Source organism: Myotis nattereri (assembly GCF_964212035.1).
Source record: "Myotis nattereri genome assembly, chromosome: 2".
NCBI classification, from domain to species: domain Eukaryota; kingdom Metazoa; phylum Chordata; class Mammalia; order Chiroptera; family Vespertilionidae; genus Myotis; species Myotis nattereri.
Window position 1 is genome coordinate 74,325,368 of NC_138076.1, and position 18,094 is coordinate 74,343,461.

An 18,094-nucleotide genomic window follows, 5' to 3' on the forward strand; every position below is an offset into this window, starting at 1 on the left:
TTATAGAGTTTCTTATATCTGTAAGGAAATAATATATTTTGTTTATATATTTACTAGAGGCCCAGTGCACGAATTCGTGCATGGGTGGGGCCCAGCTGGCCTGCCCTGATGGGGGCCAATCGGAGCCAGGCTGGCAGGAGGTTGGCCACCAGCCCCATCCCTGATTGGGGCCTGATCGGGGATGTGCCTGCCTGGGGTGGGCCCTCAGGAGGTCAGCTGGCCCTGCCTCCGATAGAGGGGGCCAATCGGGGGCGGGGTTGACTGGGGGAAAGGGCCACGGGAGATTGCGGGGGGGCATTCAGGGCCCCATTCGGGCCGGTTAGTCACCACAGTGCACATTATAGTGACTGGTCATTCTGGTCATCCCTGTCATTATGTCATTCTAGTCTCTTGGCTTTTATATATAGACTAGAGGCCCGGTGCACAAAAATATGTACACTCGGGGGAAGAGGGGGGTCCCTCAGCCCGGCATGTGCCCTCTTGCAGTCTGGGACCCCTAGGGAGATAACGACTTGCTGGCTTAGGCCTGCTCCCGGGTGGCAGAGGGCAGGCCTAATCCCTAGGTGAAGCCCCTGGTCGGGCTCAGAGCAGGGCCGATTGGGGAGTTGGGGTGCCGCCCCCATGTCATGCACAGAGTAGGGCGGATTGGGAGGTTGTGATGCCACCCTCAGTCACGCTCAGGGTAGGGCCGATTGGGGGGTTGTGGCACCGCCCTCTGTCACACTCAAGGCAGGGTCGATGGGGAGGTTGCGGCGCCACCCCTGTCACGCACAGAGCAGGGCCAATCAGGGGGTTGGGGCTCCATACCCTGTCATGCACAGAGCAGGGCCCATCAGGGGGTTGAGGCACTCCCCCCTGTCACTCACAGAGTAGGGCCGATAGGAGAGTTGGGGCACCGCCCCCTGTCACCTACAGAGCAGGGCCGATTAGGGGGTTGGGGCGCCGCCACTGTCACACTCAGGGCAGGGCCAATAGGGAGGTTATGGCTCTACCCCATCACACACAGAGCAGGGCCCTTGAGGGTGGGGGGGGGAGTTGGGGCTCCGCCCTCTATCACCCACAGAGCAGGGCCTATCAGGGGGTTGAGGTGCCGCAACTCTCACACTCAGGGCAGGGCCGATGGGGAGGTTATGGCTCTACCCCGTCACACACAGAACAGGGCCTGCGGGGTGGAGGGATTGGGGCACCGCCCCCTGTCACACACAGAGCAGGGTCGATCAGGGGGTTGGGGCGCCGCACCCTGTCACATGCAGAGCCGCAGGGCGATCAGGGGGTTGGGGAGCTCCCCCCTATCAGTCACAGAGCAGGGCCGATAGGGAGGTTGTGGCCCCGCCCCTGTCACACAGAGAGCTGCAGGGTGATCAGGGGGTTTGAGTGCTGCCCCCTGTCACGCTGATCCCGGTGCCGGGAGGCCTCGTGGCTCTGCTGATCCCGCTGCTAGGAGGCATTTTACCCTTTTACTATATAGGATAGAGGCCTGGTGCATGGGTGGGGGCTGGCTGGTTTGCCCTGAAGGGTGTCCTGGATCAGGGTGGGGGTCCCCAATGGGGTGCCTGGCCATTCTGGGTGAGGGGCTGAGCGCTGTTTTCAGGCTGGCGGGTGACTGAAGCTCCCAACCGCTCCTTTTTTTCTTTTCTTTTTTTATTCTGGGGCAGCTTTAGCTCTGGCTCCAGCTCTGAGGCCTCCGCTGCTGAAAGCATGTATCTGGTTTGTTTAGGTTCTCTAATCGAAACTCTGTATCAACTCCAGCTCTGAGATCCCAGCCAGCTGAAAGCTGGTTTCTGGGGTTTTGTTTAGCTTCTATATTTGTTACAATGTTTCAAACTGCAAGCTCAGAGGCCGGCAAGGCAGGCGGGGAACGTTGCAGTCCTCCGTCACTGAAGCAACCAAGCCTCATGTTCAGTTTAAGCTGCCTGGCTGCTGGCCGCCATCTTGGCTGGCAGTTTATTTTCATATCACCCTGATTAGCCAATGGGAAGGATCACGGTCGTACGCTAATTACCATGTTTCTCTTTTATTAGATAGGACTAGAGGCCCAGTGCCCCAAAATTTTTGCACTTGGGGGAGAGGGGTGGTCCCTCAGCCCGGCTTGTGCCCTCTCGCAGTCTGGGACCCCTTAGGAGATAATGACCTGCTGGCTTAGGCCTCCTCCCCGATGGCAGAGGGCAGGACCAATCCCTAGGTGCAGCCCCTGGTCGGGCTCAGAGCAGGGCCGATTGGGCAGTTGGAGCACCGCCCCCTGTCATGCACAGAGCTGGGCGGATCGGGAGGTTGTGATGCCACCCTCAGTCACGCTCAGGGTAGGGTCGATTGGGGGGTTGGGGCACCGCCACTTGTCACACTCAAGACAGGGTCGATGGAGAGGTTGCGGCGCCACCCCGTGTCACGCACAGAGCAGGGCCCATCCCGGGGTTGGGGCTCCGTACCCTGTCACGCACAGAGCAGGGCCCATCAGGGGGTTGGGGTGCCGCCCTCTATCACCGACAGAGCAGGGCCGATCAGGGGGTTGGGGCGCCGCCACTCTCACACTCAGGATATGGCCAATGGGGAGGGTATGGCTGTACCCCGTCACACACAGAGCAGGGCCCATGGGGGGGGCGGTTGGGGCGCCATAACCTGTCACACACAGAGCCGCAGGGCGATCTGGAGGTTGGGGAGCTCCCGCCTATCAGGAACAGAGCAGGGCGGATAGGGAGGTTGTGGCCCCACCCCCTGTCACACACAGAGCTGCAGGGTGATCAGGGGTTTTGGGCGCTGCCCCCTGTCACGCTGATCCTGGTGCCGGAAGGCCTCGCGGCTCCGCTGATCCCGGTGCTGGGAGGCATATTACCCTTTTACTATATAGGGTAGAGGCCTGGTGCATGGGTGGGGCTGGCTGGTTTGCCCTGAAGGGTGTCCTGGATCAGGGTGGGGGTCCCCACTGGGGTGCCTGGCCAGCCTGGGTGAGGGGATGATTGCTGTTTGCAGCTGGCCACACACCCTTCAGGGTGGGGGTCCCCATTGGGGTACCTGGCAGCCTGGGTGAGGGGATGATGGCTGTTTGCAGCTGGTCACACTCCCTTCAGGGTGGGGGTCCCCAATGGGGTGCCTGGCCAGTCTGGGTGAGGGGCTAGGGCTGTTTTCAGGCTGGCGGGTGACTGAAGCTCCCAACTGCTCCTTTTTTTTTTTATTTTTTATTTTTTTATTCTGGGCCAGCTTTAGCTCTGGCTCCAGCTCTGAGGCCTCCGCTGCTGAAAGCAGGTATCTGATTTTTTTGGGTTCTGTAATCAAAACACTGTATCAACTCCAGCTCTGAGATCCTGGCGGGCTGAAAGCAGGTTTCTGGGGTTTTGTTTAGCTTCTATATTTGTTACAATGTTTCAAACTGCAAGCTCAGAGGCCGGCTAGGCATGCGGGGAACGTTGGTTTCCTCCGTCACTGAAGTAAGCAAGCCTCATGTTAGCTTCAAGCTGCCTGGTTGCCGGCCGCCATCTTGGCTGGCAGTTAATTTGCATATTGCCCTGATTAGCCAATGGGAAGGGTAGCAGACCTACGCTAATTACCATGTTTCCCTTTTATTAGATAGGATAGACATGTTTGGCATAATTCTTATAAGTAATATGATTAACTAAAGTGGTTGTAGATGATGATGGCAAATTATTTGAATTGGGAAAAGGGAATTTTATAGAACTGAATTCATCATTTCAAATTATATCAATTTCCTATTTTTCCTTTTATGGTGAATTGCCTTTTAGAATTTTTCCTAGAATTATTTTCTATTATCCTTTTCTCTTCTTTCTCCTTCATTTCATGCTATTATTTCTCTACAGACATCTAATTTCCATTTAGGTGATATTTGCTGCTAATTTTCGTTACTTATTTTTGCGGTTTTGTTTGTCCAATTTTCATCGTTTTCAGAAACTTACTAACACTGATTTAATTTCTCTGAATGTACAGAAACATTATTTATATGCTTTTTGTGATCTTTTAAATTTATACAGTATTGCCAAGAAAAACATTGTGGATACCAGGTAATGACTGCCAAGGAAGTGGAAAGAAAGCATTTTCAACTTGACCTTTTGGCATGAACTGATTACAGTTCAGTGACCATGTACTAGAAAGATTGACTCTTTTTAAAGTTTTTTCTTTTTTCAAAAAAATATATTTTCCTATTTACTCTCTTCTGGCACATTTTCCACCCTACATTAAACAGTCTTAAGTTTTGACAGTAGAAGGGTACTGGTCAGATTTTAACAGTTAGATATAAAATATGACAGTTACTATATATTTCAACCAGCAGGGACTGAGACCCCCCCATTGGTGTCTTAATCTAAAAATGGCATTTTAAATTCATATAAACCTTGCCTTAAGGGAAAAAGAAAGGACAATTTAGGGAACAGCATGAAGTTAAACATTGATCAGTAGGCCTGTCATTCTTGCTAGACTTTGGTTGAATGTAGACTTAGAAAAAATAACAGCAAAGCATACTTTTGCTTCACTAGAGACAATCTCTCTTGCTTCCATTATATGGATTTTAGATGATAAACCATATATTTCAGGCCAGGATTGAAAAAAATGGAGGTTGAAAAATGGAGTGTTAAACATGAAGTGAAATTTTATTTTTTATCATTTAAGTATATACTAAAAAATAATGTTAGTTATATTATTTCTTTATGCTTTTGTTGTGACAGTAATTTTGAATTTTTGCCAAAGGGTAAGAACCATTGCCTGGTAAATTAACTTTTAGTAATTAATTGTGTGGTGTTCCTAATATATTTTTGATTATAACAACCCCATCAATCAGATTCAGGACACTTATTGACTTTGAAGTCTTTGGGACTTAAGATCTCTCTTGATGATGTAAAATGATCTTATTATCCTATTTTATGTGTTAGCCATTTATTTGAGATTTATAGTTTTTCAACTAGGATGTGTACAGTTTATGTTATATGTGTATGAAGTGACATTTTTCAGACAAGTCATTAACTTTGGTTAGAGTAAATTTTTCTGTGGAGTAGTGCCAATGCCTAATGTTTCCCCACCTCTGCTCTCCCACAAGGATCTCTTACTACCTGAAAAACTAAGAACTCCACTGAAACTATAATTCTTATATAATTTATAGTTGACTAAGTTATTGACATAAGCATTACTGCTTTTATAGATTCTCCTGTGAAATAATATATTTGATAGTACTTGTAACAAAACCTTGATGTTTTAGTTCTGTTACTCTTTTTTAAATGTTGGAATACAAGTCTAACTCTGTCTGTGTAATATATTGCAGGTAGCATGTATGCAGCTCATCAATGCCCTTATTACATCTCCTGATGATCTGGACTTCCGGCTTCACATCAGAAATGAATTTATGCGTTGTGGATTGAAAGAGATATTGCCAGTAAGTGCTATGCAGTCTCCTTATTAATATTTAAATTAGAGGAGTACTTGAGTAGGGGGAAATGTAGGTAAATTACCTTCAAGAATAATTTCTCTGTCGGGAAAAAAAGGCTTGAATATTAATATTTATTTTTTAAAACTAGATGATAAGATTTTTGAGTAACACTTTAAATATTTGAATGTTATAAATCAAATTGAGTGATTGGTTTATTGTTCATGTTTTTATTTAATTTTTTACATTATGGGTGAAAAGTTTATCATAGTTTCTATTTGTTATCTCTAGAATTTAAAATGCATTAAGAATGATGGCCTGGATATCCAACTTAAAGTTTTTGATGAGCATAAGGAAGAAGACTTGATTGAGTTCTCTCATCGTCTGCAAGATATTAAGGCTGAACTTGAATATCCTTTTATTCTAAAATCTATTCAGATATGTAAAATTACTGCTAAACCCTAACCAACCAACCTTTGTCCCATAAAATAGTAAACTTCTTAATACTGGTAAACAATATAAATTCAAACCTTTGTGAATGAGAAGGATAATTGTATAAACTTTTATTATATTTTACTTAATGTGTGATTTTTATGAGTACACACATAAGTAAATGGATGTTACAGTATACAAGTGAATTCTGTTAGACTAGTGTCTTATGTTTTTGTGTATAATATGTTGGTTCTTCTTTTTATGTTTGGTGCCTCCCCTCCTCTGATGTTTCCAGCAGTAGGAATTAGGGGACCATAGCCTGCTGGTTAGCTCCTGCCCTACATCCTGGGTACATACTCATATGGGCCCTTGTGAACTCTGTGGGTCTGCAGATGTTTTGTAGTCTCAGAGATCTGCCAGGTTCCTGTCCTTCACTGGGGCTTCTCCCAGACCCAATACTGTAATCACAGCCAGCTGCCTATTGTACTGGCTTCCAGCAGCATCTTGGCTCTAGAGAGGGAGATTGGTTGAATTGTAGAGGAGAAGCCAAGAAGTGTTGGGTTGTCATTTACACACAATTCCCTCTACTCTCAATTCTAACTACCCCTGTTTGATTACATGTTGGTATGCATGATGCCTATTTTAGGGTGAGATACACAATAATCTTTAGAAGTCCTACAGAGCAGATTCTGTCATATTATTTCAGTTCAGTGTAGAGGATAAATAAATCCACATATTCCTTAATCAATTTACTGAAGCATATGATGTTTACAACATGGTGTGGAACACAGTTAAGGAAACTAGAGCAGAGAAATATTTTATTTCTATTCTTCAGCATCTTTTACTCATTCGCAATGATTGTTTTATAAGGTAAGAGGAAGCTATATTCTGATGTTTTATTTTAATGATAAAATTCTGTTAATTGTGAAATTCACCCAATGTTTGATTTGGGCACGTGAATAATTTTAAGTTTTGTTTTTTTTTTATCATAATACTCATTTATAGAATGTGGTGTTTCCTCTGGGCACATATTTAGATGGATGATGGTAAATGATATTACTATTATTTTTTTAAGCTCCAGTGGAGTCTTGTTTATAGCTTCTCATCTGAAAATACAAACTAGCAACAAATTGCTAGTTTATCATGTGATGGATAATATTTTCTGGTTAGTGTTTAGGCAGCAGAAATGTTGATGAGTTTCTTTTTATAAGTTATATGAAGAGCACTTAAATGATGCTTTGATTAAGTAGGTAGACAATGCCTTAATACTATAGGTTTAATTCACGTTGCTAATGTATTAGAAAAGCAAGACAAATGACTTTTAATCATTTATGTCCTAACCATCTCAACCTTATTAACACGCATTCCCGATACATATAAAACTCTCGTTGGCGCCAGTCACATGCGTGTGTTTCAATCTGTCATTGTCGATCGTGAATTTGGTTGACACTTTTATTGTAGAAGAAGGGCAAATAGTGATATTGAAATATTTCTTCTAATTAATTTCCTTTCAATATGCATGAATCTGTGCACTGGGACACTAGTTAGTAGATAAGAAAATTAGAATATTTCTTCATTTTCACGTTTAGAACATAAGGACATTTTATTGTAAGGGATTTTGATTGGAGAAGGTATACCAAGGATGCCCCTGCCAACCAAGAAAAATCAAATTCAGTAAGATAATTGGAAAGTGGAGGAGGAGATCAAATTCAGTTCTGCAACAAAAATTAGTGGCTTACCATGTGCAGAATACTATGCTAGTTGAATGTGCGTAGGAGATAATTTCTGATATTCTGTAAAAATATTACAGAGAAAGTGAAAAGATTTTAAAATATATTCTAATAGGGCTTTTTATCAGTATATAATGAAATTGTGTTAATCTCTTAATTAAGATTTTTCCATATTCCTCTGACATACACTAACTTACTGATATCAGTCATAGAGATTATTTTCTCAATTTACATTTCTGGAAATCAGATGTACATTATTCTCTGCTAATATAGCCTTGCTGAAAGAGTTTTTACACAAAATTTGAGCAGTATCATAAACGAGCTCATGATTGGGCATGTGGAGGAGGGAAAATATTTACTGAAATGATTTTTTCTTTCAATGACATAAGTAGATTATGGTTTTAATTAAAATATTTTCATTATTGAAACAGCATTAGGATAGCATTGAATGAGTTAAAAGGAATGGAAGTGCATCATCTAAATCTTCAAATGTGATAGATACAAATATGTGTGCAATTTATGCACCTTAAGTGTAAGTGTGATTATGGCTAAAATATTAGAGAGTGAGAGATTATTTTTTGAAAGCAGTTGATAATACCTTTTTGCTTTGATTTATACCCAGAAGTAGTGTCCTGATCATTTTTACTTTGACAATTAATGAGCAATAGCCTTTTTGCTAATGTTAAGCTGTAGTAAATCTTATTGCAGGTATTCTCCTTCACAGAGCACACCTGGACTTCCCCTCTACCCCCAGGCATGTTGCCATTACCTTCCTCCCGCTGTGATTTTATCAAACAAATGTTCTCTTATAGTTGGAGTCTTGGCTCTGAATTCTTTCCTAGCCAGAACTCAAGTACTTAATTTTTTAAAAAGTGTATTGCATGTAATGGATGGTTTATTAGGTGTAGGATAAGTTGGGTAAGGGCAGTTTATAGGGAAGGAAAGCCTGAGTGGCTAGAGAGGCCATCATATAGATGGTAAAGACAGTTTGGAGAGGAAATATATGCAAAAAGTCATTGAGGGTAAAAATTAGTTATGGGGGTGGAGAGTAGCTGGGGATGACTGACTGACTGTACCTTATTAGAATATATTGCCCACCCTATCACTTTAGTTTGGTTTTGTTTATAAAATATTTAGCTGTTTCTTTCACATATGTTGGCTTGAGTTTGAAGGGATGTTCTTTAGCTTATTACACACATAAGTGGACTGAACTGGAATGAAACATGAACCTTTTTGGGCATTTTAGTTAATTTTTTGGACAAAATTGATATACTAAATTTTTCTAGCTTTTTTTGAGTAAGAATTATTTATTTGATATCATATATAATTTATAGTATCAGTTTTTAATTTGGTTCCATATACATTCTATGGTTTGAAGAACTTTCCAGAGAAATTTTAAAAATTTGTTTTATTTATGTTAATAAAACAAACCAATGGTAGCTATTTCAGTATGGTAGAGTGGTTGGTTGATGATCTTTATTGAGGACTGCTTTTGAGCACATATCTCAGGTTATCTTAATATTTTCTCTTTTACTGCCTACTAAGTCAAGATTCTGATTTATATAAGAAAATCATCTTTAAAGCACACTATTGTTGTGAAAAAGTTATAAAAATAGAGTGTCTTAAAATCATTAGGAGGAAAGTGATAGGGTAATTTTATTTACTGACACTCCCATGTTAAATCTGTTATGTCATCTATTGAAACTAGTAAATTATTAAACTTGAAATCAAACTTATCAAGATATTTTGTTTTAATGTAAAATTACACTATGGAATTCAATATACACTCTTTTTCTTGCTTTAGGCAACAGTACTTCAAATTAATTGATGAGTGTGTATCTCAGATTGTATTACATAGAGATGGGATGGATCCAGACTTCACATACCGAAAAAGACTAGATTTAGATTTAAGTCAATTTGTTGGTGAGTATCCCTCTGTTATTTAAATGGAAATATCTTATTGTCTCTTACCCCCTGGATTAGCTCTAGACTATTTGTTGTCATAGTCAGGCCTGTAGACTACTGAGGCCCTTGATATCCTTTTTAGGGATTCTAATAGTTAAAACTATTTTCATAATAATATTAAGACATTATTTGTCTTTTTTCACTATGTTGTGTGTAATCGAACCTGGGACCCTTTAGTCTGTGGGCCAATGCTCTATCCGCTGAGCCAAATCGGCTAGAGCAGCACACACTTGCTGCTGAAGTGTTTATATCTTTAAGGAAAATGAATGATAAAATTTGTTACCAATGATAAAATTCAAGCTTTCAAGTAAAATTTCAAAATGTGGAATGGTTTTCGTATAGTATCTGAAAAGAAAGTTTATTCCTGGACATTAGGAGCATTTTTTTTTCTTGAGTTAATGTTTTTGTCATTTAGCACTTGCTGAATAGAGGACATAGGAAGGAAATATAATATTTGAACACAATTTGGCTATATAAGTGAAACATATTTACATAGTTATGTTTTTTTATTTATTGATATTAAATGTTTAGAATAAGTTTATATGCACTAAACAATACAAATACAGATGGTGTGGATATGAACAGATGAGAGAAGATACAAGGTTGGACAGTTTGGGAGACAGATATTGGAAAGTATGGAGCACAGAAAACTTCATGTATTATAGTGAAAATCAAGAGACACTCTGTAACAGGAATCAGAAGTTTAAGTATTTATTTAGTACTCTGGAGCCAAGCAATTTAGAAAGTAAAATGACCAAAATTGGGATTAGATAGGGATCATAGTTTTTTTCTTTTATAGCAGGAAGTTATCTATAATGTCTTAAATAGATATGTCAAGAAGTAATAGTATGAGCATTTTATTTAGAGTTAGAAACTAAGCACCAGAATAATCTAAAACAGAAAGGTATAAAAGAGATCCCATTTAGGAAGTCGGGTTTACTTTTCAATGCATTTGATTTGGTTCACTATTAGTTTTCATTAGAAGATCCTCTGCAATGTTTTTGAAAGCCATGTTAATGTATTATTTTCATTAAAAAATAAAAGTAGGGATAAAATACATTGAGAAATCCATGCATACACTTTGAATAATTATAAAGGCAATGGTAGCTATCAGCTGTTAAAGTGTGTATACAATTTTTTGGGGGGCACCCTATATATACTTTTTTTTTTTGAAAACCTGAGGATGTTTTGGTGATCTGAGAAAGATAGACAGATAGATAGAGAAACCGAGACACGAAAGAAAGATCGATTGATCCATCAGTTGCCTCCTGTATGTGCCCTGCTAAGGATCGAACTCAAAACCTGGGCGTGTGCCCTGACCAGAAATCGAACCAATAACCTGTGGGTGCATGGGAGGATGCTTCATTCAACGGAGCCACAGCAGTCAGAGCCTAATGTAAACTATTTTAATCACTATTCCTTCCTAAAGACAAAATCCTAGAAATAGATTTGCTTATACTGTGAAATTTCTTATTTATACTTTTATTATGTTGGCAATTTGGTTTCTCTGTGCCACCTCCAAGTTTGGCATTATGGATTATTTAATCTTTGCTACTATTAAAAATTTTATATTTTCATATCATTAGGGAAAGTAAAATATTTATTCATTTGTTTTAGCAATTTTTAGTTTTGTTATTCTTAACTTTCTGTTCATTACTATGGCCCATTTTCCTATCTTGTGTTGGATATCATCTCTTCTTCCTTCAAAATATTTATGTACTGATGATAGAAGCCTTTGAGTATTGTATGTTACAGTTGAACTTCCTCCTCCTTTTGCCTAATAGTTTAAAATTGTGGTAGGGTTTGTCTTTCCCTTTATGTTTTATGGCCTTGTTGTTATGCTTAGAAAATTCTTCTTCATTCCAACATTGTAACATGTTTCTCTATTTTGCTTATTTTATTACTGGCACTGTTCTAAATCTTTCTGATACTTTTTTTATTTCTTTCTAAACTTTTAAAGTCATAATGAATTTGAGAAGCACTGCAGTTTAAAATTTCTTGTCTTTGGAATTTTAGATATTTGCATAGATCAAATGAAAGTAGAAGAGTCTGAAGAGAAAGCATCAGAATTTTACAAGAAAGTAAGTGACTTTTATTATTTGGGGAACCGCTGAAGGTATGCTCTGCCTTAGAGTCTTTGTTGTTGCCACTTTCTTCTTAAAAAAAAAAATATATATATATATATATATATACACACACACACACACACACACACACATAAATACACACACATATATCAAGGTGTGTGTGTGTGTGTGTGTGTATAAAATTGATTTCAGAGAGGAAGGGAGAGGGAGATAGAAACATCAATGAGAGAGAATTATTGATTGTCTGCCTCTTGTACGCCCCCTGCTGGGGACTGAGCCACAACTTGGGCATATGCCCTTGACTGGAATCGAACCCAGGACCCTTCAGACCATAGGCCGCCACTCTATTCACTGAGCAAAACCAGCTAGGGCTGCTTGCTGTTTTGATTAAAGCTACTTCATTTTAGATCAGGTTGAATCATATAAAATTATCATTTTCATAGGTTAAATATATCAGATATTGCCAATTTCATTTATTTCAGCCTAGTAGTATCACTAACTATGTAGCCATTCATTCCTCACTTTTCTTTAAGATGGTGTTTTTATCTCTGCTTATTTCGTAAGTACCCATTACACTTTCTCTCTCTTGCTCTCTCTTTTTTTGTTTTTGGAGGGGGGTTGTTGTCTTCACATTTTAGGTATTCACTCTGATTTGAATTCATAGGACTGGTTTCTTACATAGGATAAATAAAAATTATACTACAACCACCTTGATGAACGTGAACACTTACTATGTGTTAGGCACCATGCCGCATAACCTACATTTTATTGTATTTGGTTTTAAATAAATTTTGAGAAGAAACTGCACATTTTTATAAACTTGTAAGATAAAAGGTAACTGCAAATGATAGGCACTTTTTCATAAGTTAACAGTAACTTATGAAAAACTTTGTAAATTTCCTAAGCTGTTCTAAAGCTTACCAAACATTTACTGAGAGGGTATTATATCTCAGACTTTTGGTTACAGGCTAGGATTACAGCTGTGAATAAGATATTCACAATGGTGATCATTTAAATATGGATCTTTTAAATTAAGTGTTATACCTGACAGATGTCTGTATTACCGAGTAACCCCTCACCCCTACTTTATATTCTAAGCTCAGTTAGAATTTTTACTCTTCATGGGAAAAATAGTAGGAAACTTTCAGGTACTTAATTTGGATGTATCCCAGATAGTATAAATTTGCTTTTATAATGATTTTTAGGTATATAGTTTATATGAGTGGTGTTAAACATGATAACTTCCCAATACATTGTTTTAAAATTGTAAGCTTTAAATGTAAGTAGAAGAAAGCCCTTGTTCAAGGTTAGTTGTTTCCTTTTAGTCAAAAGTTATATGTTTTAGGTATATTCAGAATATATTGTTTGCTCCATAAAAGATTTCTACTGCCATACCATTTTGTATATATCAGCAAGAACTTCTTTCTGATAGCTTTATAAGGACACATGTAAATACTTTGCTTTAGGCAGGAAGCTATCCTAGTTGCTAGACATATTCTTTATTTGGTGCATAAATTTGAAAAATGAAGACCAGAAATGTCAGAAAGTACACAGAGAATATTGAATTATCAACCTTCTTGTACAGATGCACTAATACATTTACCCTAGGGACTGAAATTAAGCAGAGCCTCAACCTTAACTGTGTTTCTTGACATTTTTGCGTGTAATATTGTAAGCGTAATATTGCTCTGGTAACTCTTTTTGGATGGGTATCATATCAGTTTTTATAAAGTACGTCTTTAATGTAGACTCATTTTATCCCCTAGGCTACTGTGATTTGACTGTAGGTATTATAAAGATGTTAAAGCAAAGTTTATATTTTGTCTGACCCTCTTCTAAGGGAGGATCTAGATATTTTTCTCTTTGGTAATAATAATGATACTTTCAATATGGCCAAGTTAATTTATTAAATTCTGTTTATGTGTACTAATTATGACTAATTGTTTTGATAGTTTTATCTTTGTTCCCCTGCACAATTCTTTATTCTTTTGAATCTCATTCTAAGGCCTATGAGATATGATAGTGTACATATTTATATTGTGAAAAAGGCTTCTTTATTCTTACTCATGAGAATTTAATTTTTTTTATTTCTTGTTAAGTAGCAGTACACATTGAGCAGTTATCAAAAGGAGAATAGAGAAAATGACTTCTTAAAGTTTTTGATGCTGGGAGATTGGGGGGCTTTATTATTTGATAGATAGTGACTTATTTATTTAACATGAAAAGGAAGATTGGATAGGAATTAGCTCCTTAGTTCATTCAACAAAGATATATTGAGTTTAATTATGAATTAAAGCTTTGGAAAGGTGATGAGTAAAATAAAAAAGATTTTTCACTATTAGTGAACTTCTAGGTTAGTGAGTGTTATTACATTTTGATATTTTTATATTACATCCTGATGATTACTAGGGTAGAAAACCCTATGTGGTGTGTAAACCTGTAGGAAGCATTCCTCACCTAATCTTGGGTGTGGAGGGAAGACTTACTGAAGGAAGTGGTAGCTAATGTGAGTCCTAATGGATACGTATGAGGCAACTAGGTGGGATAATAAGGAGCCATACATAAAATTTGAATTTCTTTTTGTTGTTAGTCCTCACCTGATGACATTTTTTCCCATTGATTTTAGAATGAGTAGAAGGGAGGGGGAGAGACAGAGAGAGAGAAACATCCATGTGAGAGGGACACATCGAATGGTTGCCTCCTGCACTCGCCCTGACCAGCCGAGGTATGTGCCCTTGACCAGAATTAAACTTACAACCTTTCAGTCTGAGGATAATGTTCTGACCACTGAGCAAACTGGTAAGGCTTGAATTTATTATAGGTAACTCAAGCAGAACATTCCCTAAATCAAATTAATTTTTCTTGTGCCTAAAAATGCCTTTCACCCTGCATTTTAAATCCTTATCTTTCCCATCAAAATATAACACTTTGCAGCTTGTCATGCAGCAGAACACCATGGTCATCTTCTACATGTTCACCTGCGCATTTTCTTCATTCAGTCAGACACCTTTTTGAATTCTGTAAAAGTATTTTGCTTCATGTTCTTCTCATTATCCTATTTTCTACCTTCATTTATGCAGGCCTTTAGTTCACTTGGATAACTGCCATAGCCCCTCAACTCATTTTCTTGCCTCTGTGCTTCTCTTTCAGTCCACACTTGCTACTGGTTGGGTTTTCCATAGTACAAATTTGATTGTTATTTTCTTCTTATAAACTACTGGCCCGGTGCACAAAATTCATGCAAGAGTAGGTCTTCCTTCCCCCGGTTGCTGGCACCGGCTTCCCTCTGGCACCTGGGACCCAGGATTCCCTCCGGCCACTGGCAGACATCCGGGACTGTGCTTCCCTTGCAGCCCTGGCTTTGTCTGGAAGGACATCCGGTCTAATTAGCATATTATGCTTTTATTATTATAGATACTTTACTACCTCTCAATGTTGTTTTTGGAAAAAGAAAACACTTTTTGACTTATTGTAAAACTGCTTTCAACAATTCCATTTCTGATTACATTGCTAGCTTCTCCCCCTGCAGTTTGTTCTCACACCTTTTTGTGCCCCTTATAAGGGATTGCTTGTCATCCAATGCTGATTCCTCTATTTGAAATGTTAGCTGCAAACCTGGGGTCCAACATCCTTCCTCCAGGAATCATTCACTGTCTGTCTATCTGTCTATCTTTATTGCTGGTAATTTGTATAGGTTTTGGCTTGTTTGCTTTTTCTTTGTCACCAGACACTATACTCACTAAAAGCAATTACCATATTCTGTTCTACTCTATATTCCTAGCACCTACCACTCTGAGGGACACATCTAGGCATGCTATTAGATATTTATTGCGTAATGGGAAATAGGTAGTCTGGGGCCATATGCTGGAGGGTTCTTAGATATTAAGTTAATGAGCATATAGCCTTTATAATGAAGCCAATGAAGAAGGTTTAAGGGCAAAGGGGGCGTGTCATTTGAGCTGTCCTTTAGAAAGAATAGCAGTATTCAAAAACCCCAAAATATGTAGGGGGAAGACAGTATTGATTTTGAAAATACTGTTTTTTTTTTTTTTTTGTTGGTTTGTTTATCTTGAAAAATGTTCATTAAGAAGTTGAAAATACATTTAAGGACTGATAAGTAGTCTGGAATTCAGATGAGAAACTGAGCTAGGTAGCAGGATTTGGAAGCCATCTATATAATAATGGTGATTGAAGCATATGGGTGTGGAAGATAGCATGCAATGAAAAATGTGTTGTGAGTCCAGGAGAGGGTGAGGAAGGAGTCCAATACAATGGCAACATTAAAGGGTTGGATTGAAGAGTAGGAACTTATATAGAACTGGTAGGAGCAGTCAATGAATTAGGAGGACCAGACGAGTGTGTTGCAATGGAACATATAGGGGAAGGGAGATGGAATATGGGGACAAGTTTGTAAGTATTTATGTTTTAGACAGGGGTGATGGTAGTGTTTTATAATCTGTATTGTTCGACACAGTAGCTATCAACCAAGTGTTCCCATTGTGCCCTTATAAAATGGCTAGTGTGACTGAGGAACTGAAAATTTAACTTTATTTGACTTGAATTAGATTTACATTTATACCTGTGGCTAGTGGCTACCCTATTAAATAGCACAACTATAGAGAAGTCAAGCAAGATGAGGCTGGGAGAAGTCCAGGTGATTTGAAATTTGCTAAGCTGTAGTTTTTAGAGTGAAAGAATGATAGCTTAGTTGTAGTGCATAATGAAGTGAATGAAGGTCAGCAGGTCAGAAAAGTGAGTATGGAGTAGGAGCACTGTTTAATGAAGTGGGCTTTGAGGCAAAAATAAGATTAGTTAGGTGACATGGGGTGAGTCAAAGGACAGAAGGACAGAGAAGTTCACAGTGCAACAGAGCCCTGAGCACAATTGACTTAGCTAGTTCCTGTGGAATCCCTGGGTGACAGGAGGGCTTTGGGTTATCCTCTGAGTTCTAAGCATGCTGTGGCTTGTATATTAGTTATTTTACTAGGTTTAAGTTAGCATCTTTTTTTTTTTTTTTTATCCAAGGCTTAGGGAGAGAAGAGGGAGGGGGGGAGGGAGGGAGGGAGGGAGGGAGAGAGAGAGAGAGAGAGAGAGAGAGAGAGAGAGAGAGAGAGAGAGAGAGAGAGATATTAAACAGGCAACCTAGGTATGTGCCCTGACTGGGAATAGAACCCGAGACCCTTCGTTGCACACACAGGTCGACATTCTAACCAACTGAGCCACACTGGCCAGGGCAAGATTAGTATCTTTTTAAAATTATTAATGGTAGGAGGGGTTTAGAGTAGCTGCAGTAGTAGTAGGAGTGATAATGCTGGTGTTGTTTGGGAAAGGTAAAAGATATTTGCATCTTTTTTTTCTAGTAGTTTCTGTTATCTTTATAAAAGAACACAAGGTTTGGAGTGAGAGGATCATGAGTCAGATTTATTTTTCTAACTATAATGAGAACTGTAATATTTATTTCATATTTGTTTTTGTGATAAAATGCAAAAGTGCTTATTTTTCTACTTTCAACTCTGTAAAACATGGGGGAGGCAAAATGTGTGGGGGCAGGGGTGCATATGGGAAATCTCTGAAACTTGCCTATTTTGTGCTGAACCTAAAACTGCTCTAAAAATAAAGTCTATTAAAAAGCTGTAAAGCATTATCTGAACATCAATTGTAGGAAGGCAGTGTGGTTTCATCTAAATAACTCAAACTTTAAAGACACAATTTGGCTTTTAATCTCACATCTTTTACTTCATGGTTGTCTGATGAGGGACTAGTAACTGGCTCTGTATTAAGGACAGAATAAGATTCACGCAGCCCTTTGTTAACTGTCGAGTTCTATATTGTTATTTTTCTTATTGAGGTGTGACTGTATTTTAAAGTTTCAGGCTACAGTTGTGAAATAGTTGTATTATTTTTAACTGATTGGCCCCCATCCCCCATTTTTTAAAAAAAGAGTCAAATTCTTGTTTCTGATAATGAGAAAATACCCTATTTAAATTTACCTCTATTAGGAGAGGTGTTTCAGTTGTAATGATAGTAAGCTATTTGAATGCAAGATGGGAACTTGTGATGAGTGGCTATATAAATTAAAAAAACTCATTGGATTCGCCAAATTTTACCATTTACCTTTCTCACACTAGGGACTTTGAAAGATTTATTCATCCTTAATCTCACAAAGATTAATCTCCAACAGATTAATAATAAATGAAACAGACTTTATTTTCTTAAATGGTGGAAGCTTAGAGCCTACATCAGCGTTCTTAAATCTCCTGATGTTGTAAGAAAAAGCCAAGTAATTGATGCATTTATATAATGAGTTATTTATTCATAAACAAAAATATTAAAATGGAATTTTTTAAGTCCTCTTGATAAACTTTAGGTAAATTTTAAGTATACATTTTTGCAGGTGGGGGTCAGGAAACTCAGTACAATGGTTTGCTCTCTATTATTTTACACAAAATCACCATGAAATTTAGGGACTTTGAAGAAAAAAAGACAGGGCTGCAAATAACTATGGGCCAGTTTTCTCT

At 38.8% G+C, this 18,094-nt stretch overlaps 1 protein-coding gene across 4 annotated transcripts in view; it reads left to right on the forward strand.

Moving 5' to 3' along the window:
* The window catches only part of DIAPH3 (diaphanous related formin 3), a gene marked incomplete at its 5' end in the record, with an annotated part of 567,305 nt that overhangs the window by 189,361 nt on the left and 359,850 nt on the right, over positions 1-18,094 (forward strand). For all 4 annotated transcript variants that reach the window (XM_081083267.1, XM_081083268.1, XM_081083269.1 and 1 more), the window contains 5 exons: positions 5,261-5,371; positions 5,654-5,804; positions 6,553-6,664; positions 9,329-9,447; positions 11,506-11,570. In XM_081083267.1, coding sequence (XP_080939393.1) covers positions 5,261-5,371; positions 5,654-5,804; positions 6,553-6,664; positions 9,329-9,447; positions 11,506-11,570 — 558 coding nt within the window. The remainder of the gene's footprint in view (positions 1-5,260; positions 5,372-5,653; positions 5,805-6,552; positions 6,665-9,328; positions 9,448-11,505; positions 11,571-18,094) is intronic.